The sequence below is a fragment of the Portunus trituberculatus genome, chromosome 24 (assembly GCF_017591435.1).
Source record: "Portunus trituberculatus isolate SZX2019 chromosome 24, ASM1759143v1, whole genome shotgun sequence".
NCBI classification, from domain to species: domain Eukaryota; kingdom Metazoa; phylum Arthropoda; class Malacostraca; order Decapoda; family Portunidae; genus Portunus; species Portunus trituberculatus.
Window position 1 is genome coordinate 12,492,546 of NC_059278.1, and position 23,897 is coordinate 12,516,442.

At 39.1% G+C, this 23,897-nt stretch overlaps 1 protein-coding gene across 15 annotated transcripts in view; it reads right to left on the minus strand.

Moving 5' to 3' along the window:
• The window catches only part of LOC123508360 (methionine aminopeptidase 1-like), a 132,016-nt gene that overhangs the window by 47,635 nt on the left and 60,484 nt on the right, over positions 1-23,897 (minus strand). For 6 of the 15 annotated variants that reach the window (XM_045262002.1, XM_045262005.1, XM_045262001.1 and 3 more), the window contains 6 exons: positions 23,259-23,406; positions 17,585-17,651; positions 17,174-17,230; positions 16,891-17,085; positions 12,371-12,593; positions 12,051-12,197 (listed from right to left, as the gene is read on the minus strand). In XM_045262002.1, the coding sequence (XP_045117937.1) occupies positions 12,051-12,197; positions 12,371-12,593; positions 16,891-17,085; positions 17,174-17,230; positions 17,585-17,651; positions 23,259-23,353 (784 nt within the window). In that variant the 5' untranslated portion in view covers positions 23,354-23,406. The remainder of the gene's footprint in view (positions 1-12,050; positions 12,198-12,370; positions 12,594-16,890; positions 17,086-17,173; positions 17,231-17,584; positions 17,652-23,258; positions 23,407-23,897) is intronic. The other 9 variants (XM_045261998.1, XM_045262000.1, XM_045261997.1 and 6 more) reach the window with 6 other exon arrangements.

The window sequence follows — 23,897 nt, forward strand, 5'->3', positions numbered from 1 at the left end:
TTTCTTTATCACCCTCTCACAAATCTTACCGACCACACTTGTTAGAGACACAGGTCTATAGTTAAGAGGCTCTTCCTTACTGCCTCCCTTATAAATGGGCACCACTTCAGCTCTTTTCCACTCCACCGGTACTTCCCCTGTTTCTAATGAGCACCTTATAATATCATATAATGGATCAATCAATTCTTCTCTACACTCCTTCAATAATTTTCCTGAAACTTCATCTGGTCCCATCGCTTTATCATCTTTAAGTTCCTCCAACATTTTATATAACTCCTTTTTAGGTAACTTAATGTCATCCATGTGCACATTTCCTTGTACATTCTGAGGCTTTACAAACATTGTTTCTTTAGTAAATACTTGCTGAAACCTATTATTTAGCAATTCCACTATATTCTTAGGGTCATCTACTATCCCTTGCTCTCCTTTTAACCTTTCAATGGACTCTCTCTTTTTAAGTTTACCATTTATGAACCTGTAAAACAATTTTGGATGTTCCTTACTCTTGTCTACAATATCTTTTTCAAATTTTCTTTCTTCCTCCCTCCTTACCCTCACATACTCATTTCTCACCACTATAATTCTCCTTATTTAGTACATTCCTGCTCTTTTTCCATCTTTTCCAAGCCACATCTCTCTTTTCCTTAGCCTTAACACAAGTTGCATTAAACCAATCCTTTCTTCCTTCCTCTCTCGGTTTATACTTTGGTACAAATTTCATAACTCCTTCTATATAATATTTCATAAAATCTCATATTTTTTTTGCACTTCTCTGATTTGTAACATCTCCTCCCAATCTAATTTTCTGAAATAATTTTTCAAACTTTGTGTCCATCTTTCTATAATTCAATCTACCACTCCTGTATGTCTCGTATCTCCTTCGCTGTGTTGTTGCTATCTGCATTTCCATAACCACATGATCACTCTTTCCCAAAGGACATTTGCATTGTATATCTCTACATAGGTACACTTCTCTTGTTAACACCAAATCCAGTCTAGCCGGTTCATCATCTCCTCTATATCTAGTATTTTCTTTCACCCTCTGTTCCATCATATTTTCCATCATTAGATTAAGAAATCTCTCTCCCATGCTTCCTCTCCAACACCACTTACTAGATTTTCCCAATCCACCTCCTTACAATTAAAATCTCCTACTAGTATCACCTTTCTTTTTCTAGATAATACACTTTCCAAACTCTGTAAAGTATCCTTGATCATATTGTCATATTCCTTAATGTCCAAGAATTTGTTTTAGGAGGTACATAGGTCACCATGATTATTAATTCTTTTCCATCACTTTTTATCCTTATGCTTATCACTTCTGCGTTGTTCTTCCCATACCAAACCTTATCCACATTTATTTCTTTCTTCGTCATAATCATAACTCCTCCTCCACCTTTACTCTCTATCCTTTCTCCATATATTATATTTATTATCCAAATTTACCTTTGTTTTTTCATGCAATTTTGTCTCAGTCAAACACACTATATCAGGCTTCTCCACCATCATATAGTCTTGCAATTCCAATCTACTTGACAGTATCCCATCTATATTAGTATACATTACGGTCCACCCACTGCTCCATCTAGGGGTTTCTCCGCATTCCTTCTTTCCACATACCACTTTCTGACTCTCTCTCCTATAACTCTCCAAAAAAACTTTTCTCTTTCCTCCTCAGACCGCTCATCATTTTTCCTTCTCGCCTCTTCCAACAATTCCTTATATCTTCTCTCTTACTCATTTCTATTCTTTCTCACAAACACCTCTTTACAACCTTCTATCTCTCTTAACTTTGATGTTCTATATAGGATATCCTCCGCAGATTGTTGTGACTTCAGTACTACTTTAATCCGTCTGTTCACTCCCTCCTTATACGGACCCAGTCTATGGATCTCTTCCACTTCTTCTTGTAGGTCTTTTTTTTCATCATCATTTAGAATTTTGAACAGATCTCTTACCTTTTTTTAATTCTTCCTTAATTCTCTTAGGCTTATATGTTATATTTTGTTCTTTCATCCCAAATATTAACACACTCTTCTTCTTTTCTGCTATTTCTCTTATCTATCAATGTTTCCTTATTCTTCATAACATTAACCAGTTCCTTAGACCTTTCTTTTTTGTCTTCCTTCAACTGATCTTTAATTATTTCTTGTAATCCAACCATCTCTGCTTCCCTCGACTCAGTCCATTGTGTTTTCTTCAGTTCCCATTCCCTTTCAAACCTTTCACTCTGCTCACTGATCATTTCCTTAAAGTCATCTTTCTCCTTTACTACTCTCTCCATTTTCTCCTCCAACCGTCTCTTATATTTTTCAACCTCCACTCTCAAGTGTGCATTCTCATCCACCAATTCCTCCAGTCTCTTAACTCTTTCCTTTAAAGCCTTGCGGAATTCTCTATCCTGCTCCTCCTCACTCCTCTGAACTTTTAATTCCTTCACCAACTCCTCAAATCTCTTCTCCAACATTACCAGTCGACCTTGCATTGTTGCCCCTGTTGAAGATGGACTCATGCTTTGACTGGCCACTTTTGGTTTTGCTCCTGGGCCTCATCCATATTTTGAATTTGGTAATTTATTTCTTACCGGTCTATCCATTTTTTTTACTCTTCCTGGGAGCATGTGGGTGTGTGGTCACTCCAGGCCTGGTAGCTACGTGCGTGTGGTGGGATCTGCTGGCTGGCCCTTGTGTGGTTCTCTGTCGCTTGGAGTATTCTCACACCTCCGACCACTCTAATGCACACGCCACCAGGCCACGCTCACTCTGCACACTGCTCACTGCTGTTCAATACCAATAACCCTCACCCAAGCACACTGCTCAGCGTGTGGGCGCTAGTCAGATGCCACTCAGCGTCCCTGTCATGACTCAGGATCCATGCTGTTTTCAGTGTGACACTTGCTGTCCTCCTTTCTCAAACTGGTGCACTGTCACCTCACACTGCTTCTCTAGTCTCCTATACACGTAAAATTCTCGCCATACTACTGTCTTCTTCTTCCTTTCTGTTCAGCTGATGTTAGTTAATCTCTTTGTCTCCTGTATCTGTCTTCCATGTTTTGATCACATCTTGGTCTTCCCTCCGCTTTTCTTGTTTCTGTGTCCTCATGACACAAGTCCTCTGTACAACACAGCTCAAAATGTTACTATTGTTCTATCCTAAGCTGATATAATAACAATAATCTCTTGATTGAGATAGAAGTAATAAACTATAGCATAATTTGGTCTCCCTATAAAGTTTTCTCTTTTCTATGATACTCAAGGCTGGATTCTACTCGACAAGTCAAGATTGCCATGTCTCTCTCTTTTCTAAAACTCAAGTGAGGCCCTTGTTATGGTATCTCCCCTCATGATGGTAACACTAAGTAGAAGTCACAAGAGCAGGTCTGAAAGGAAGCCACAAAATTCAAAACATTCATTCTTCATGATTACATAGCGATCTCCTCACAGTACTCAGCTTGATTATATAAGCCATCCCATTTTAATTAAGAAGGCTGGTGATACCGAATCCTCCTTGCAAGCTAAAAGAACCGCCTGAACTTGTGACTCTACAATGGATAAAATGGAAAGCCTTGTGGAAATGTGGTACATAAGTTTTGTATGTGATACAATGATGCGCCCTTTGTTTACATTCCACAAGTCTCATGTCTTTCCGTTCACTCTCCCTCCCTTCATAAATCTAAGATCATTATAAAGTTAAAAACATATATACATTAGTGTACATTATAATGACTTAAATTAAACTGCCTAAATGTTTAACTTCATAATTTTTACTTTCATTAAACCTTTCACTGTACTATGATGCACTCTCACTTTATTTACTCTCAATGGAAGTTCAAGTCAGGGGTTAAACTTGTTATAATCGGTTCGCTTAATGAAATTTTGCTTATAATGTTTTTAGGAAATAACCCTTCATTCATTGCCTGTATGTCAATAATATACAATCAAGCAGAAAAGGCTGGCCAGGTTGCTATTTAATGATTGCACAAGCCTCTCCCCTGTCTTCACACCAAAGAGTTCACAAAGATATAGACAACATCAAAAGTCATTGAACACTCACCGACATCTCTATCTACTTTTTAAAGATAAATCAGTCTTCTTGATTGTGTTAAGTTCATTCCATGTTGAAGTGTAAAATCTATCCCAGACAGCGCACAACTCTATCTCTAATTTTTCTACTGTAGAAGTGTCTCTTTCCCTCAATTCTCTCTTCAAGATAGCCCACAAGTTCTCGATAGGGTTGAGGTCTAGGCTGCTACTTGGTCAGTCAGATATATAATCAATCTCATTAATTCTAAGCAAGTTTTTTACTGAATTTCCTCTATGTGCTGGAGCCTCATTATGCTGGAGAATATCTGCACCACTGTTTGCAAAAACACTTCCCCAAGTGTTCCTCAAAGATGTTGAAATAGACTTGCTGGTTTACCATCATATTCTGTCACCACTATTCTTACCCCATATCCAAAAGCAGCCCATAAGTGATCATTTTTATCATACACAGTACACAACCCCGCAACAAACTTACGTTCTTAAAAAAACGTTTGTTAACCCTTAACCCTTATGTTCCATCTTATGACGATTGCATCAGTCTCTGTCTGCCATCTCTCCCATAATCAAGAATTTTCACCTCATGTTTGAGCTCCATCCTTTCTCATCAGATCTAAGTATCTGGCTTCTTTTTCCACCCGTAGTGTTGCCACTAGCTCTGTATATTTAGGGTAAAGCTATTCTCCCATTCTGAGGCGACACTCAACCCCAGCAACCCGCCTGTCAGCACCCTGATCGAACTCTCAGTTCATAACTCTCTATGTTCAACAAGACAGATCATTTTTATTTAGCATTGCTTCTGAGCCTGACTACAGTGACAGTGATTATGAGGATAAAACTGGAGAAAGCGAAGACAGCAGTAGTGAAGACTCGGAAAATGATTCAGAGGATCCACCTGTTTTCTCAGAACAGAGAGAAGAGAGATAGTGGTGATAGAGACCAGACTCCAAACATCATATTGAGAACCCAGACTGGCTCACGGAGTGCAGGCGTGTGTGTGTCTGTGTGTGTGTGTGTGTGTGTGTATTTACCTATTTGTGTATTACAGGGCCCGAGCTAAGCTCTCTGTGTCCTGTCTCCTTGTCTACTCCTGTCATATCTCTCTTTCATCTGATTGACACACACTGCATTAACGACATCACTGCTCAGTTTATTCCACTTATCAATACTACGATGCGGGAAACTGTACTTTCTCACGTCATTTAGACAGATGTCTTTTATTAGTTTTTTTCCCATGACCTCGGAGATGATTACTTGTGGTCACCTTTATCAATTCTCTGTCCAATATGTCAATCTTGTTCACCAATTTATACATAGTTATCATGTCTCCCTTGTTCTTCTCTCTTCTAATGTGGTCAGCCCCAGCTCCTCAGTCTTTCCTAATAATCTAACTCCTTGAACCCTGGTACCATCCTTGTTGCCAGCCTCTGTACCTTTTCCACCTTCTTCACATTTTTGTTCATGTGTGGTGACCAGACACAAGCTGCATATTCTAACTGGGGTCTTATTAAAGTGCATAGTATCTTCTTCATCATTCCTTCATCTAGGTAGTGGAATGCAAGACCAATATTTTGAAGCATGTTATATGTTTTCCAAAATACCTTGTTTATGTGTTTCTCCGGTGACAGTGTTTTGCACAGTTACTCCTAAGTCTTTCTCCTCACTGGTCTCTTCAATTTTCTCATCAACCTGCCTGTAAACCTTGTTTGGTCTGTATCTACTTCTTCCCATTTTTATAACATGGCTCTTGTTTATATCAAATTCCATCTGCCACTCTTTACTCCACTCATATATTCTATCAAGATCTTCCTGTAACTTGTTACAATCTTCCACGTTCTTTACTCTCCTCATAATTTTAGTATCATCTGCAAACATATTCATGTAACTGTCTATTCCTACTGGCATATCATTAACATAAACCAAAAACATGATGGGACCAAGCACTGACTTCTTTCCTTTCACCACTGTTCGCATTTCTCTTCCCACTAAGTAATTTTCCATCCATTTTGCTAGTTTATCACTTACTCCTCTAATCTTTTTTAGTTTCCACATCAGTCTATTGTGTGGCACTTTATCAAAGGCCTTTCTCAAGTCCAGGTAAATAGCATCCACCCATCCCCCTCTATGTTGTAGTATGTCAGTCACTCTTGAATAAAAACATAATAAATTGGATATGCACGATCTTCCTTTTCTGAAACCAAACTGCCTTTCACTCAGAATGTTTTCACTTTCTAGATACTCACTCCACTTTGCTTTAATTACTTCTTCACATACCTTGCACAATATACTAGTCAACGATACTGGTCTGTAATTTAATGGTTCCATTCTACTTCCATTCTTATATATAGGCACAATGTCAGCTCTTTTCCACTCTTTCGGGACTAATCCTGTTCGTATGGAGGTTTCCACAATATCAAATATGGGTTCAACAATTGATCCTTACATTCTTTAGCAACCTCCCAGATATGCCATCAGGCCCCATTGATTTATTAATATCCAAGTTGCTTATAATTTTCCTTATATCTTCTTTAGTAACCATGATGTCCTGCATTTGCTTTATTTCCGTAGGCCTTTCTCCTGTAAAATGCTCCTCCTTTGTAAACACTTTGCAAAAGTTGTTGTTCAAAATTTCAGCTATATCTCTAGCATCCTCATATACTTCTTCCCAACTTTTATTTTTCTATTGCCTCCCTTTTATTTAGTTTTCCATTTATGAATTTGTAAAACATTTTGGGTCACTATCACAGTTTTCCACCACCTCTGTTCATATTCCTTTTGTGCTGTTCTCCTTACTTCAACATATCTATTCCTTGCTGTTTTGTAGACTTCTCTTGATAATACTTCACTGTTTTTCTTAAGTTTCTTCCATGCCTTTTCTTTGTTCTTTTTTGCTTCTTCACAATTTCTATTAAACCACTGCTTATTATTTAAAGTCCTCATTCTGTGATATGGCACAAACTTCTTCACAGCACAGTTATATAAATCCATAAATTTATCATATTTCAATTGCATATCCACTTCCTGGTACACCACAGACCAGTCAATTTCATTAAAGAACTCTCTTATATGGTTATAATTTGCCCTGACATAATTAAATTTTTCCTCCTTGTACTCCACACACACTCTTTTCCATGCTTAATTCTGTATCCAGTTCAAATCTTAGGACATCATGGTCACTTTTCCCCAAAGGACATTCATGTTCAATTTTCTCTTTTAGGGAGATGCCCCTGGTGAATACCAAATCCAACCTCGCTGCAACATCCTGTCCCCTGCACCTTTTTGGTGATCTCACCCACTGTGTCATCAAGTTATTTGTTGCTACATTTAACAATTCCTCTGCCCACTCACCACCATTCACCACTTTTTAGTCTTCCCGCACTATTTCCTTACAGTTAAAGTCCCCGACTATCATCATTCTATCCTTTCTGGTGAGTTCCTGTTTCATTCTGTCTAGAGTATTTCTCTCACCTCTTGATACTGTTCATAATTCCAAACACTGGTTCTGGGTGGTATGTATACTGTTATAATATTAATGTCCCTCTTACCATCTGTTATAAGCATACTTATCACTTCCCCATTTCCCTTACTAAATTTCACCTCCTTCACTATCAGATCTTTTTTAGTAGTTTCGGCCAAAACAAAACAAAACACAGTCGACACTCTCCGGCCATTTTCACTTGAAAATGGCCCACTTTCTGCACTTTTCGAGAGCAGGACACTGACAGGACACTAACTATACCCCACAGAGATACCTGGACCCTGCAAACACCATAGGCAGTTTCTAATTTTTCCCCGTCCTCAGCCGAAGACGAGCCATTTTCAGGACTTCCTCTTTCGGCAGTGGTGTGTGTGTGTGTGTGTGTGTGTGTGTGTGTGTGTGTGTGTGTGTGTGTGTGTGTGTGTGTGTGTGTGTGTGTGTGTGTGTGTGTGTGTGTGTGTGTGTGTGTGTGTGTGTGTGTGTGTGTGTGTGTGTGTAGAGAGAGAGAGAGAGAGAGAGAGAGAGAGAGAGAGAGAGAGAGAGAGAGAGAGAGAGAGAGAGAGGAGCCTCCATGACTTCTCCACCAATTCATCTACATCCTTTTGTGATTAAGTTTGATTCTTATTGGCCTCACATGTCCTCTATTTGTACTAGGTCTTTTCCTCCTCTTGCACCACATTAATGATATTATTTATCACCTTTTTATGTTTTCTCTCTCTCCATTTTACTCGGTGTCTTATCCTCCTCCACACCAAATATCACCACACATCTCTTTTTGTCTACAGTTTCCCTCACCAATGTCTCATTTGACTTAATAACCTTCACCACTTTCTCAGCTATCTTCTCTTCTATGATCTGTTGATCTATAATTTCAACAAGGCCCAAAGTTTTCTCCCCTGACTCTTTGATTTCCTTTTCCAGACTTGCAACTTTGTAATTTACCTCCTTTCTTTCCACTTCCTGACTTTTTCCATTCTCTCTCTCTCTCTCCACATTTTCTTCACTTTAATTAGCTTAACTTCCTCTTTCAGTGCTGCATTTTCCTTCTTCATATCGGCACAGTCTCTTTACATTGTCATAACTCGTTTCCAGGCCCTCATACTTTTCAAACAGTTTTTCAATTTTACCTTCTAACTCCAGAATTTTCTTCACATAAGTGCTCTTCTCCAATTCCTTGAAACCCTGATACCTACATGTTATTTGCTTGAAATTTGATATGAAATTATAGATGATGAAAGAATGTCCGTGTGTGTGTGTGTGTGTGTGTGTGTGTGTGTGTGTGTGTGTGTGTGTGTGTGTGTGTGTGTGTGTGTGTGTGTGTGAGAGAGAGAGAGAGAGAGAGAGAGAGAGAGAGAGAGAGAGAGAGAGAATGCCTACATCTCTCTCTCTCTCTCTCTCTCTCTCTCTCTCTTCTCTCTGGAAGTGTACAATTTCTCTTCCAAGATGAGAGAGAGAGAGAGAGAGAGAGAGAGAGAGAGAGAGAGAGAGAGAGAGAGAGAGAGAGAGAGAGAGAGAGAGAGAGAGAGAGAGTCTGTGTGTTTGAGCGGTGTCATCGCTCACCGAGCTGTTTCTGCTTGACGGATCACACAGCGGGCAGAAAAGGAATCCTTGATAAGGCAATAACTAAACTTTCAGAGGTCACATCGAGCTAGAAAGTACATCACTGTATTCAGAATAACAAAGAGAAAATAATTATTAGTATTCAAACAGTCTTCTGACAATTTCTAGGTTTACCATTTTTACCCATCATGGGATATTGGAAAATAGTTTAATCACCGGAACATAAGAGTTAAAGTACGGTGATTGTTTCGGAACGATTGTAGCATCGTGTGCAGAGAGGCGGGGATCGTTCCGGTAATCATGATTTTTCCACGCTAAAAGTTTGAAACTCTCCCCTTCACTATTGGTCCTGGGACAAGCGGAGGTTTCTAGCATCTTTTCTCGCTCACCTGCTTGAGCCTCGAGACATATGTTCCCTCACAATAGGTCATCTTTTCCCATTTCAAGGAGACATCTGGCAACCCCCGTGACCCAGAGGGAGGAAACGGTACTCCGAGTGATGTTATGTCAGTGTTACTCGGTAATGACATTGCAGAGTGATGAAAATGAAGACTGATTTTTTTATTGAGACAGAAGAAAGTGAAGACTCCAGTAGTGATTCTGATAGTGATCTGGGAGACAGAGACCAACCCTCACAGCGACGTTCATAAAACTCCTCATGTAGCCTATTCCCCTCAAGCAATGTGTTGGTGTGTGTCACCCCTGGTTGCCTCTACAAGACTGTGCTTGTCGGCCTAGTCATGTGAATCCCATTGCTAATAAGAGTTGCCAGATTCCAGTTATTATAGAAATCCACAATACTTGTAATATGTGGTTTCTTTTTCTTTTCCTGTTTTACACATCATTTCATATAACTGAGTAAGCATTTTCTTGACTTGAAAGTGCAAAAGTTCCTACTTTTACACACTCCCCTACCCTTCCCCTGGGGAAGGGTAGGGGAGTGAGTGGTGTGCGTTTTGTCCACGAGGCACTGGTGTAATGAAAAGCCTGTTGGCTTGCGTAATACGGCAGGGCTTTCAAACTTGGAAAAAATTACCTGGATAAAATTTCGTTAAAGCGAGTTTGGTGTTCCTTAAATGAGCAGATGGTAGTAAAAGGAAACGTTCATTGTAGTGAAATTTCGTTGTGTGAACCTTCGTTAAGCGGGGGTTGCTTACTTGACATCATTCATAGGAACAACTTTCCTCACCCACACTCTCTTTCCTTTTGTGTCACTGACAACGAAGAGTGATTCATCAGTCCAGAGGATACTATGCCATTTTTCTAATGGCCACTTCAAGTATTTAGAAACAAATGGCTTTCAAGCTTTCTTCTGTTGTTCATTTAAAGCGGGTTTGCAATGAGCCGTCACTTTCTTGTATTCGAGGCAAAAATGCAGTGCGTCAGACACTTCTAATGGCAAAATTACCAAATATCTGAAGATTTTTCTCCTTCAGTTTCCTTGCCGTAAGGGTGGGAGTGACATCCACGCACCGCTTCAAGACTCTAAGCAAAGTTTCACTTATTTTCATGAGTCTCTCAGAACTTTTATCCGGTGTAGGAACACAAGCACCACCAGACACTTTAAATTTTGCAACAAGTGGCAAACACTTCTCTCACTCCCACCAGTTTCATTTACTATTTCTTTTGCTTGAAGGCCCAATTCATGACACTGGATCACTGTGACCCTTGTATCACGATCAACAGGCTTCCCACTCATGGCGTATAGATATCAGGCACGATTATTCAAGGCAAACACCAACAAATTCTAGAAGCACAGGACAGCGGCCACTCTTAAAACATTAACGTATCGAATGACACTGAGACATGGTTTATGTCATCTATAGTCACTGAGTGATGAGTGTCAGCTAGAGTAAAGTTGCTATGTAGCCAATTTTACCTGGGGCATTTTTCCTTTTACCATCCAGTGCATACTGTCTGATCAGGAAGAAAGGCCAGCCATTGATTAACCTGGCCAGCCTTTTCCACTTTGACTGTATAAGAGGGTTTGAGTAGCTACATAAATTTGTTTGCAGATGATGCAAAGCTTTTGAGACTAATAAGGAACATCCATGATATTGACAAGATTTGGATCCGAAGCTAAAAGTAGACATTAGAATTTAATACCAGGAAATGCTATGTAATGGAAATGGGTAAAAGTAATAGAAAAACTACCTGGGAATATAAAATAGAAGAGATTACAATGAAAAGGACTGAAGAGAAAGACCTGGGAGTGATTATACAAGACATCATGACTCCAGGAAGACACACAAATGGGCTATTTGCTTCAACATACAAGACACTAACTAACATCAGGGTGGTGTTCATTTAAGAGTATGATGAAAAAGATAATAACCACTATGATAAGACCTGGATTAGAATATGAAGCAGTGGTATTGTCACCATACAGGTAGAAAGACATTAAGAAGATAGAAAGAATCCAAAGGATCACTACAAAGATGATTCCAGAAATAAGGTATCTTCCCTAAGAAGAAAGATTGAAGGAAATGGAATAACCAACCATGAATGATAGACATAAAAGAGGGGACCTAATAACAATGTTTAAGTTAGTAAACCGTACGGAGAAGATGAGACAAGATCTGGTAACACTGACTGAGAATGTGATAGACAAACAAGAGGACATTCCAAGATTATGAAAAGTCAGTGTCTGAGGAACATTAAGAAGTTAAGTTTTCCACATAGGACAGTGGACATCTGGAATCGATTAAGTGATGAGATTGTAACTGCAGAAAGTATGTACAAATCTAAGGAAAAGTTAGATAAATGTAGATATGGAGACAGGTCATTATGACCCCTGCTCGAACCCTATAACATACAACTAGGAAAATACACACTTCTAGTTGAGTCTAGTGCCATGCCTTTCGAAGAAAGTAAGTGGAAATTTCTTGAGATAGTACTTGATTCTGACAAATTCTGACAGTGTAAACACTTATGGTGTGATTTGTCAGGTCTATTAAATAAGCAATTCAAACCTGCTAGATAATCACCAATCTCAATAGCTTTTTGCAGACACTCCCAGGTGGTCTTGACAAGATTTCTGGATGCATTGCTCACTTCTCCAATACACAGTGTCTCATTTAGGTCTCCATGGTAACCACGGTGATACACTGTCACATCAACTGTAGAAGAGAACAATAAATTAATAATACTTAGGAAAGAAAACTTATTTCTAATCAGTCATGGTAATGATCTTTCATTCATTTTACATACATATCTTCCTTGCATACATCAATATTAGAATCAATATGCTATCCAACTTTTATAGACCATGATGAATTAGTAACCAACTTACTGTTACAAATGTCTCCATTTTGCAATGGCCTCATATCAGGAATACCATGACATATAACTTCATTAATAGAAGTACAGCAGGACTTTGGGAAGCCATGGTAGTTAAGAGGTGAAGGATAACACTCCCTCTCCACAGCAGCCTCATGAACCACACGGTCTATCTCGTCTGTTGTCACTCCAATGGCTGCCACCTTCACTCCTTCATCCAAGACCTCCCGGGCCAGCTAGAGAATGTGGAATACTTGTGCCATTAGAATATAAGAAAAAATACATCCTCAGAAAGAATGAGCTTATGCACAATTTCACAAAAATACAGTGGTACCTTGATATACGAACTACCTGAGATACAAGTTTTTTGAGATACAAGCTACGATTTGGTCTATTTTTTTTTTTTTTTTTATATATATATATATAAGCAAAATTTTAAGATACAAGTCATGCTTGGGGATGTTGCTGCAAGTTGGCAGCTTGGTGTATCAGTCCAGCCTCAGTAGAGCTAGTATCATCATGTTTCCCGCGGATCTTGTGCACTGTGATTGTTCTTTCATCATTTTCACATTATTTACTTACCATTTTTTTTTTTTTTTTTTAAGTAAGTGTAGTTTTGATTTACATTAAAAGTTTGTGTGTGAATGGTGCCTGCATCCCTTCCTTTCTCCCTCCCTCCTCCTCCTCCTCCGCCATTCACTACCATTAGCTGAAAACGTCTGACTCCAAAGTAAGAGCACTAAATAAACTTTTGCTTTTATTTTATATATTTTTATGCATTGATAAAATATGCATGTGTATTTAACTGAAAAGACCAAACAAATTTCTCCTATCTCTGCCTACCTCCTCCACCAACGCTTATCACTGAGAGGGAGGAAACAAATCTGCAGCGGTGCAGCCTCTCTCTCTCTCTCTCTCTCTCTCTCTCTCTCTCTCTCTCTCTCTCTCTCTCTCTCTCTCTCTCCCCTACTCAAAATTTCATTTATTCCATGACTAATAATTACAGGATTGTCAACAAGCTCCTTTATGATTATTAGAGCAGCCAGTCTTCCGTGGGTGGCTATACAGTGGAGACTCAATACTTGAAAGTCTAAATACTCAAACATTTCAATACAAGAATGCAAAAGTTTGATTTAATACTCAAAAAAATACCTTATAGTCAAACGCCCACACATGTGGTTGTAAGCAAAGGCTCCCTGGCGTCCCCGTTTCCCCTCCGCCAGTTGTGACTTGTGCTGCCGTGGTCATGAGAATAACATTCTCCTGCATTCTATTTGTAGTTTTTCATTTATAAACTTGCATCAACACCAAAGGCTTATTAGTGGTGAAAATATCTGGTAATCAAACAGCCACACATTTGGTCGTATACAAAGCTCTGTCATCTCCCTTCTCACAGCCACCTCTGTACCTTTCTGATACCGTATTACTGTTAATACAATAATACTCTGCTTAACCCGTAAGAGGTCAGCATTCATTTACATACCATTTACTCATCCATCCAGGTCAACAAAAATCATTTTTCCATTTTGATCCCATATAACTCAAAATGCTTATAAAAGTATAAAAAAAAGAGTTAAAGTTAGAAATTGCCATTTTTAAATGTCCTGCTGGGACTTTAAATTTGGCTCATTCAGCGATGCTGCCAGATGTACGATTTTGGTGTATGGCAACATTTCCTTTTTTCTGCATTGTTTTATAGATATTTTTTTCACCTACAAGATAAATGTGTGTGAGATGAATAATTCTTGATAAAGAGACATATTTTTTGTATAAAATATATTAAATCCATAAAATAAGAGAACTTGATCAGAAGTATTTTTTTTTTTTATTCTTCTTACACTATCCAAGCTTCTCAATATTGTAGCAGGGTATGATATTCTGCAAAGTGTGTGGTGGCATAAACACACCAAAGTATTGTGCCTCAAGCTGTTCATCTTCCTCCTCCATTTCCTGATCAAAAACATAATCAGGATCAGCATAACTGTCATCAGTGCTGATGTCACTGTTGTCATCAAAAATATCTTCCTCAATTTCTGTGGAAGTTAGAGAGCAGGGACGCCTGCCTGCCATCGTGACTCAGTCAGAGACAAGTGAGGGGCTGAGAGGCGAGTGGCGGTACGCCGTGGTCAATCAGGAGAGAGGGGGTGAAAGTGTGTGGCTTGCCCAGTTGCCAGAATAGTGGAAAAATGTGCTGATATATGCTAGACACCTCAACAAACATAATTAGTGCCACTAGAGGAATTTCAAATGTATAGGAAGCGAAAAAGAGACGAACGTACTTGTACGTGATTGACCACAGAGAGTAACCGCGGATTTCACATACATGTACGTGCTTGACCTCTTAAGGGTTAACGAACGTTTGTCTAATGAATTTCCGGTTTAACGTACTATATAAAGTTAGACCAAAAAGTCCGCATAATGTACAACCACATCCATTTTAGCGAATTTTCTGGGTTTGAATTTGCCGGGTGAGGGACCGAACGCGTTAGCTTCGCTGTGATTGGCTGGCTCCCCACCTCTGTCTCTAGTGCTCATGGAGCTGGATCCAACATTCTTTAACAATGTCAGAGCAACCTCCTGCAGTGAAATGGCATCCATGAATGCTTGGAGGGATGATGACAAGGTTGCTATCAGGTTGCTCTGAGGTTGCTGGGAACACCACCTCTCCAGGTGGTGTTACTGTCTTATATATGCATTTATGTTCACAAAACAACATTTCTATTAGCTTTTTACAAACCTTGCAGAAAGGATTGTTTTGTAATGCATAAAGTGAAATCTTACATGGAATACCAAAAAATAAAGCAGAGATGAGATCAGCCACAGACGAAGCAGGAGACTCGCGGTTACTCGGCCGCTTCTTCTTCTTGTGACCCTTTTGCTTGCATGTTACTTTCATCATGATGTTTGTTTTCACTCCTCTATTGCCTGCTATAATGGATATCATATCTTAGTATTCATATACGCTCATGCCATGAGGATAACCTGGACTCTGTGGCACTGAGATGATAGTGAATCACTAATGAAATACCATGGTATTTCATTAATAATTCATTATCACTCAGTGCCACGGAGTCCAGGTTATCCTCATGGCATGAGTGTATATGAATACTAAGATATGATATCCATTATTGCAGGCAATAGAGGAGTGGAAACAAATATCATGGGGAAAGAACACGCCAAGCTAAAAGGGTCACAAGAAGAAGAAGAAGTGGCTGAGTCGCCGCGAGTCTCCTGCTTCGTCTGTGGCTGATCTCATCTCTGCTTTATTTTTTGGTATTCCATGTAAGATTTCACTTTATGCATTACAAAACAATCCTTTCTTGGGGGCAAGGTTTGTAAAAAGCTAATAGAAATCTTGTTTTGTGAACATAAATGCGAGAATGTGAGAGAATTTGTACGTAGCTCCTCTAACTTCCAATAAAAGTAGTGGTACACCGGTGGCCCAACATGCTGCCAAACGTATATATAATCTTTTTTTAACCCATGTGGTATGTTGGGGACCAGCCCAGAACACATCCCCTCTATTTCCATTATTTCCTATGGGAAAATTACATCAGCTTAACAAATTTTCGCTCTACGAACAGCTTTGACACCCCCTTTCCTGTTCGTTAAGCAGAGTATTACTGTACTTGTAGTACCGGTATTACCGTAATACTGGTATTCCAATGATGCACATCCGTATTCCTGCCGCAGTCTTAAGATAAGCAACATTCTTCTGCGTTCTGTAGGTAGTTTTTCATTTAGAAACTTAGGATGGCACCAAAGAGGCTTATTAGTGGTGAAAATAAGGAATCTGGCGAGAGTGCAGGTTTTCGTGAGCCACAGCACTCTATTAGTGGATTTACAGGAATCACACCAGGGCATAAGTTACAAAGACGTTTGTACTCGTCCTCCGACGACCTCCCTCCTCCTCCCTACCCTTCTTCCCTCCTCTTCTAAGTTATCCATCACCATCATTTATAGCATGTACAAATCAGAATTATGAAAAAAAAAATATAGAAATTTTTATAAACTTGAAGTTTTGCTGAGATTAGAACGAATTACTTGATTTATTAGGTATCAATAGTCAAACTTTTTAATACTCGAACAGCCATTTGGAACGAATTAAGTTCGAGTATTGAGTCTCCACTGTACTTGTACACTTCAGCTGATTGACAGACACAAGTGAGACTGGGGATGCAGTAAGGCAATGTCCTGTGGAATGCACCCCTCCGAGATAGATATACTTAATAGGAGTAGTTTATCTATTTATATTCTCATTTCTTATGTTTTAATTATTATGTTTCTGTACAATAATAATTATCTATAAATACCTGTTTCTACTTAAAAACACCTAAAAAAAATTGGGAGGCTCTTTTTGGGAAGGCTAGAACAAATTAATGGCATTTCTATGCATTTCAATGGGAAAAAAATTTTTGAGATACAAATTTTTTGAAATATGAGCTCCTTCACGGAACAAATTAAACTTGTATCTTGAGGTATCACTGTAATTCATATCTGTTTGGGTATGTACAAATGCAATGATATACATACCTTACAGGCTACTTTCATGCTCTCAATCTCTTCATCTGGAAGGCACTTGATATTGGACGATGATCGAACTTTCTGCTCAGAATGGGGAAATCCATGAGGGTCGTCAGCATAGTCTGGTCTGCCTATAGATGAAGGCACTTCCCTCTTGCTACTTTGTGGGTACGGCCGTAAACTACCTATTTTTAGGAACAGTATCTTTTGAAAATTAGAGAACATTTAAAAGGTATTAAGTTCTATAAAAGATTTAATCTTTCATAATGCATTGTTCTTTATAAAAACTCACCAGTAAACATGAAATATGGCCATGGATTGTACTGTGACAGGCTGCTTTCACTTGATCCTGAAATATGCAGGGTAAGAGTATTTCCCCCAAAAAATAGCACAGTCCATGGATATACAAAGCAAAATTGACAAGTAATCTACCCTGCACATTACTTTCAATATTATAGCCTTCTGCTTTGCTGTCCTCTACTTCCACTATCATATTAGCAGTTCTAGTCGAGTCACCTTGTGAGGGCCTTAAGGTCTGTTGTGGTCTGTTTTGTTTTTTTGTTTTTTTCTTTTATATGTAACTCTATGTAATTATAAGTTTGCCTTCATTTTTGTCTTGACTTTCCTATTATTACAGTGTCAAACAAACTGTAAATATACTGCATGGTGTTTGTGGTTCATGAGAGAAGTTCAGTATACGAACCATGTTGAAACTCACTTGTCTTCTTATGGAGTTGTTTGTGTGTTTCCCAGGAACTCTTGAAACAGGTCTGAAAATATAAAGCCAATGAATTGGTTCACAGTACACATCCTATGAAATAAAAGAAAATTCACACATTGATGTTATTTGTGTTGATTGTCCTCTTAACTCAAGAATGAGTTAGATACACATTAAGATTAATTCTACCATTCATATATGTAACTGTTTTCATCTACATATATTTATAATGCTTTACCCATCTCTAATGCTAAGGCCTACACTGATAAGACAAATATGTACTTGAGATTTTGGTAATCTGATAACTTCATCATACATCCATACAAATAGCAAGGCTGTCTCCCACATAAAAGTGACAAGCTAGGACAAGGCACACGACTTACACTTCACATTCCTCTCTTGGCCCCATGACCCCTGACAGACAAAAAAAACTACTCCTACCCTTACTTTACATGGATGAGTGTTTAATCTAATAATGATAGGTAAGTAATGATATAACATAACATAACATAAATAATAGGATAACAAAGGGCCACCGGGGCCCATCTAGGTTATCCTGTATCAGTCACACAGCGACCTAGTCATCAGTACTTAAAGATACACTTACAAGTACACAATACATTATATATTAATTCTAAATAATTGGCCCTTTAACAGGGCTAAGTCCTGCAGCAAATTTCTCTACAATCTGTGATCCCCATACATGGGGATCATGTCTTGTTTAACTATAGTAAATTTCTTATAAAAACTATCATGCAGCGCTATACATAATTATAAATCTAATAAATTTAAGTGCTCATCTAATCTGTTTTTAAACATTGTCAAACTAGTGCTATTTACAACCCTCTCTGGCAATGCATTCCAGAAGTCTACCACCCTATGACTAAAGAAATATTTTCTTATATCTAACCTGCAGCCTTGCTTTCTAATCTTCCTGCCATGATTTCTAGTCCTACTTCCTCCTCTAAGGTAAAGAAAGATCTCACATCTATGTAGTTTGTATCTGAGAACATTTTAAATAACTCTATCATATCCCTCTTATACATCTCCTCTCAAATGAAAACATGTTTAATTCCTTTAATCTATCTCTATACTCCAGGTGCTTTAATGCTGGTATCATCCTAGTTGCTCTTCTCTGAACTGCTTCTAACATGTTGATATCCTGCCTATAATGGGGTGACCAGGCCTGTATGCAATACTCTAAATGGGGCCTAACATAGGAATTATATAAGCTACGCACCACTTCCTTACTTTTATAACTAACATTTCTATTTATAAACCCAGGATCCTATTTGCCCTATTTCTTGCTTCTAAACATTGCTTTGAAAATTTCATAGTCCTGTCTATCACTACTCCTAAATCCTTTCCTCCTCTACTGCCTCTAGCCAACATCCCTCCATCTCATAGCTAAAGTTTGTGTTGTCTTTACCTAAATGCATAACCTGACACTTTTAGAATTAAACTCCATCTGCCACCTGTCTGCCCATGCTATCAGCCTGTCCAGGTCTCGTTGTATTCTGTAATTGTCCTTTTCACCCTGTACTGCACATGCTATCTTAGTATCATCTGCAAACTTTGATACTTTGCTACTAATTCCTATATCTAAATCGTTAATGTACACCAAGAAAAGAAGAGGTCCTAGCACTGATCCTTGGGGTACCCCACTAACCACTTCCTTCCACTCAGACATTGCCCCATTTAATACTACTCTCTGTTTCCTATCAGAAAGCCATTCACTAATCCAATCAACTAACCTACCCCCTATCCCATGTAGTCTCAATTTGTACACTAGCCTCCTATGCGGTACCTTATCAAACGCCTTGCTAAAATCTAGATATATAACATCTATGCTATTTCCATCATCTAACTCCTTGGTAATATATTCTAAGATATCGAGCAAATTTGTAAGACAGGACCTCCCTGATCTAAAGCCATGTTGGGTATCTCTAATTAATCTATTCTCATTTAAATGCTCCCAAATACTACCCTTAATGATTTTCTCTAGTATCTTACATACTATACTAGTTAAACTGATCGGTCTATAATTATTCGCATCATCCTTCCTACCTTTTTTAAATATTGGTGTAACATTAGCTAACTTCCAGTCCTGAGGTATCTCAGCAAACCTAAGTGATCTTTCAAAGATTAACTTAAGTGCTTCAGAAATACTGTCTACACCCTCCCTAAGTACTCTGGCATGTAGCTCATCAGGACCACTAGCTTTCCTATCGTCTAGTTCAAGAATAAATTTCCTAATAATTCCCGGTTTTATATCAATATTTTCTAAAGCTCTTAAACTACTCGTCGCACTGTTTGTAACAGGATTTCCTATTCTTTCCTAGTAAATACTGAAGAAAATTGTTCATTCAATAATTCTACTATGTCTTCATTTTGATCCACTACTACACCATCTTTTCTGAGTGGTCCAATCCTATCCTTATTTCTTTTATCACTGACCTTGTAATAACTATATAATTTTTGGGATCTTTACTCCCAGCTCTAGCTAGTTTTATCTCTGCCTGCCTTTTACTTTTTTTATAACCTTACTCAAATCATCCCTGACCTGTCTGTACCTAATCAAATCTACATCTTCCCACTTTTCTGCAACTCTCTATATGCCCTCTTCTTCTCTCTGATCTGGCTACCTATCTCATGAGTCCACCATAATGGCTTCCTGTTTCTCTGCCTTATATCTTTGTAAGGGATACACTGCATCACTATACCCTTTACTACAACCTTAAAATATCCCACATCTCCTGTGCAGTTTTATTTCCAAAACTATCTTCCCAGTTTACCTCTCCTAATAACTGACGTAACCTACCATAATTGCCTTTCTGATAGTTTGGGACTCTAGTCTTATTCACTATATTATCCCTACTGGAATTAATGATAAATCTAATTATATGATGGTCACTGTTTGCTAAAGTCTCTCCTACCTCAACTTCCTTTAAACAATGCTCAATATTTGTTAGTACTATGTCTAAAACCTTCCTCCCCCTAGTAGGTTTATCTACCATCTGCACTAAATAGTTATCCTGAAAACTTTCCATAAACTTATTTTCACTAGCATCTCCTACCATCCTCTCCCAGTTTACTGACTTAAGATTAAAATCCCTAAGATAATTGTCTGACTAGTACACCCCTATTTATCTCATCTACCATAAGGTTGTCTACATCTGCTGACTGGTTAGGTGGTCTATAAAAGCTCCTACTCTAATAACCTTACTTTTGTTTACTCTAACATCCAGCCATAAGGACTCTACTCTGTTATCTACCTTAATACCATTAACCTGACTGGAAATGAAGGATTTTTTACATAAATAACTACTCCTCCACCTATCCTACCAATTCTCTGGTGTAAATACATAATGTATCCATCTACTTCATATTCTTTCCTATTTTCCTAAACTTTTCCTCATTTACCCATGCCTCTGTGACACATACAACATCTAAGTCCTCCTCAACTATATAACTAGATAACTCGTCCTTCTTGTTCCTAAGACTCCTGGCATTTACATAAAAACATTTAAGTCCTGCTACCTTCCTAGGTGCTGTCTCCTTATTTGGAATCCTAATCTTATTCTCTCCTATTTGCACCTGGAAATCTTTCCTAATCTTTTCACTATCTCTGTTTATCCTATCTAATTTATTTCTAACATCTTTCTTCTGGAATGCATTTGCTACCTCACCCCCTACACTCCATCCCAACTCACCCCTCCAGACTCAGCACATCCACACCCTTCCTACTCAGATGCACACCATCCCTAGCATACAAATCCCTTCGCCCATAGAACCTATCCCACACATCCACAAAGCTGACACCCACATCCTTACACATCCCTTTTACCCGATCATTCACACCAATGGCCCTAGACAACCATTCCCTGCTAACATACACACGAGGCAAGATTCCTGACACTACACACCTCCTACCACTCTCCCTTATCTTGCCTAACATTTCCCGAAATCTTGCCACTAACTCCTCCGACCCACCTGCTCTGACATCATTCCCACCTACGTGCAAAACTACTACACCCTCCCTCTCCATCCCTCCAACTCTCTTCTGCACCTCCTCACTCACTGCCTTCACACCTGCACCAGGCATACACACGTTCGTCTTCCTATCCCTGTCTTTCCCACAGAAAGTGCTATCTAAGTACCTAACCTGAGAGTCACCCACCACACACACCTGAGGTGTGCTAGGCACAACCTCCCTCCCCTTCTCTCTCCTTTCACTCACCATAACCACCTCATTCACTCCACTCTCACTCTCCCCTTCCCCCTCCAACAAACCAAACCTATTTTCACACTCCACTTTCCTTCCCCTCACAACCTGCTATCTCTGCCCATCCTGACTACTATCTTTCCCAGTCTGCTCTTCCCGACAGCGGGCCAAGCCACCCTGTCGCCCTCAGAAGGTCCAACCTTCGGCCTAACACTGATCTCCTGCGTAATTTTTTCCACTGCCTCCCCAAGCTTCTTAACCTCCTTCAACTCAAAGATGAGAACTTCGTTCGCACTTTTCCCCTCACTTAGCTTTCTCATTTCCTCTTGCAATTCTCGGTGCTCAAGAGAAAGAACTAAATTCTCGCTCTTGAGCCTACACACCATACACTCAGAAAAGTCAACGACCTTCCTGTCATGCCCACACATCTCACACACAACAAACTCGCCCAATCCCACCTCAATACTCTCTTTCATGCACTCAATCACACTCTGATACACCTCAGTAGCTACTGCCATACTAATTTACAATCTGTTAACTCACAAACAAACAAATAAAAATACTTGGTGACAGCGGGGTGGGGGAACCGCGGTGGTGAGGGGCCTAAGTGAGATCAACTAATCCTCTTTCAAGGTCAACTTGACGGTTACAAGCCTAGTCTCCTCGCTCTACCAAAATACTTTTTAACTCACAAACACTGATTCAAACCAGTATTTCACTCTAACCTAACACTTGCAGTACACACTTTCATTTCACTAACACTCAAAAGCACCACACACAGACACCAAGCACAAACACCACTCGCTAACTATAAAAACAACAGCCAAAAACGGAGCGCACACACTACACGTCCACTCGCCACCGCAGCTACGCTCTGAATGTGAACTCATAATCCCAGACATTGCCAAACAGTATCTTATATTCCACATTCATCACATGAACATTGCTAATAGAATCACTAGTAGTAAGAAAAATTTTACCATGGTACATATTCCGTGTAATGATTGTAAAATGGAGACTATGAATTTCTCCGATTTTCCTTCCAACAACAAGTCTTGTCTCAGCTACAGATCTTGAGGAAAATGGAAAGAAATCTCAGCCTATATTTGATCTCATCTACATAGACTGAAAGTACTTCTATACAAGTAGATTGTGTGAATGAACAGACTTATATATATACAGTACATTTTGACAGAAGGGGTCGAGTCATAGTCATAGTTATTGACTTACTTTTGAAAATCCATCTTATCTGTATAGCCCAAAAAAGGGTAAATGACAGTCAATGTAGCTCTGGGAGTGAGGACCCACCTACAGTACAGGCAGTAATTGCTTGAATTTCCTTCCCACACAAACAACCATGCTTTCCTATCATTTTCCTAAGACTATTTACATCTTTACATAGTAACAACCACACAAGACCAACAGAAATATTACCTGGGAGCAGAAAAAGGATCCCTGAATGCCCAATTTGATGCATGTGGGACACTGTAATCTTGCCTCAGCCCCACAGCCAACTGTCTCACAGGCATGGCTGGGCATACGGTCCCCAGCAGACATCTTCACGTCACTTGGATGGACAGCCCTGCCAAATCAAGTAGTAAAAACCTCCCTAGAATCATTCATAACATTTATCTTTTCAGCTGTATATTTCACTACCAGCCTTACTATGATATTATACATATGTAGCACATAATGAGGAGCTCCACACAGAGAAGGCAGAATATCCATCCACGTGTATTTACCTAATTGTAGTTTTACAGGGACTGGCTTTTATGCTCGTGTGGCCACGTCTCCATATCTACACTTATCCAATCTTACTTTAAAAGTATGCATACTTGTTGCAGACACTACTTCTTCATTCAAACTGTTCCACGTCTCAATACATCTTTGCGGGAAACTATACTTTTTAATATCTCTTACAAATCTTCCCTTCCTCAGCTTCTTACTATATGATCTTGTGCTTCAACTGGCATATTCTTATCTCATGATCAGATACTCATTGTCCACTTGGTCCATTCCATTTATCAATTTATAAACTTGTATGAGATCCCCTCTCTTCCTTCTCTGCTCCAA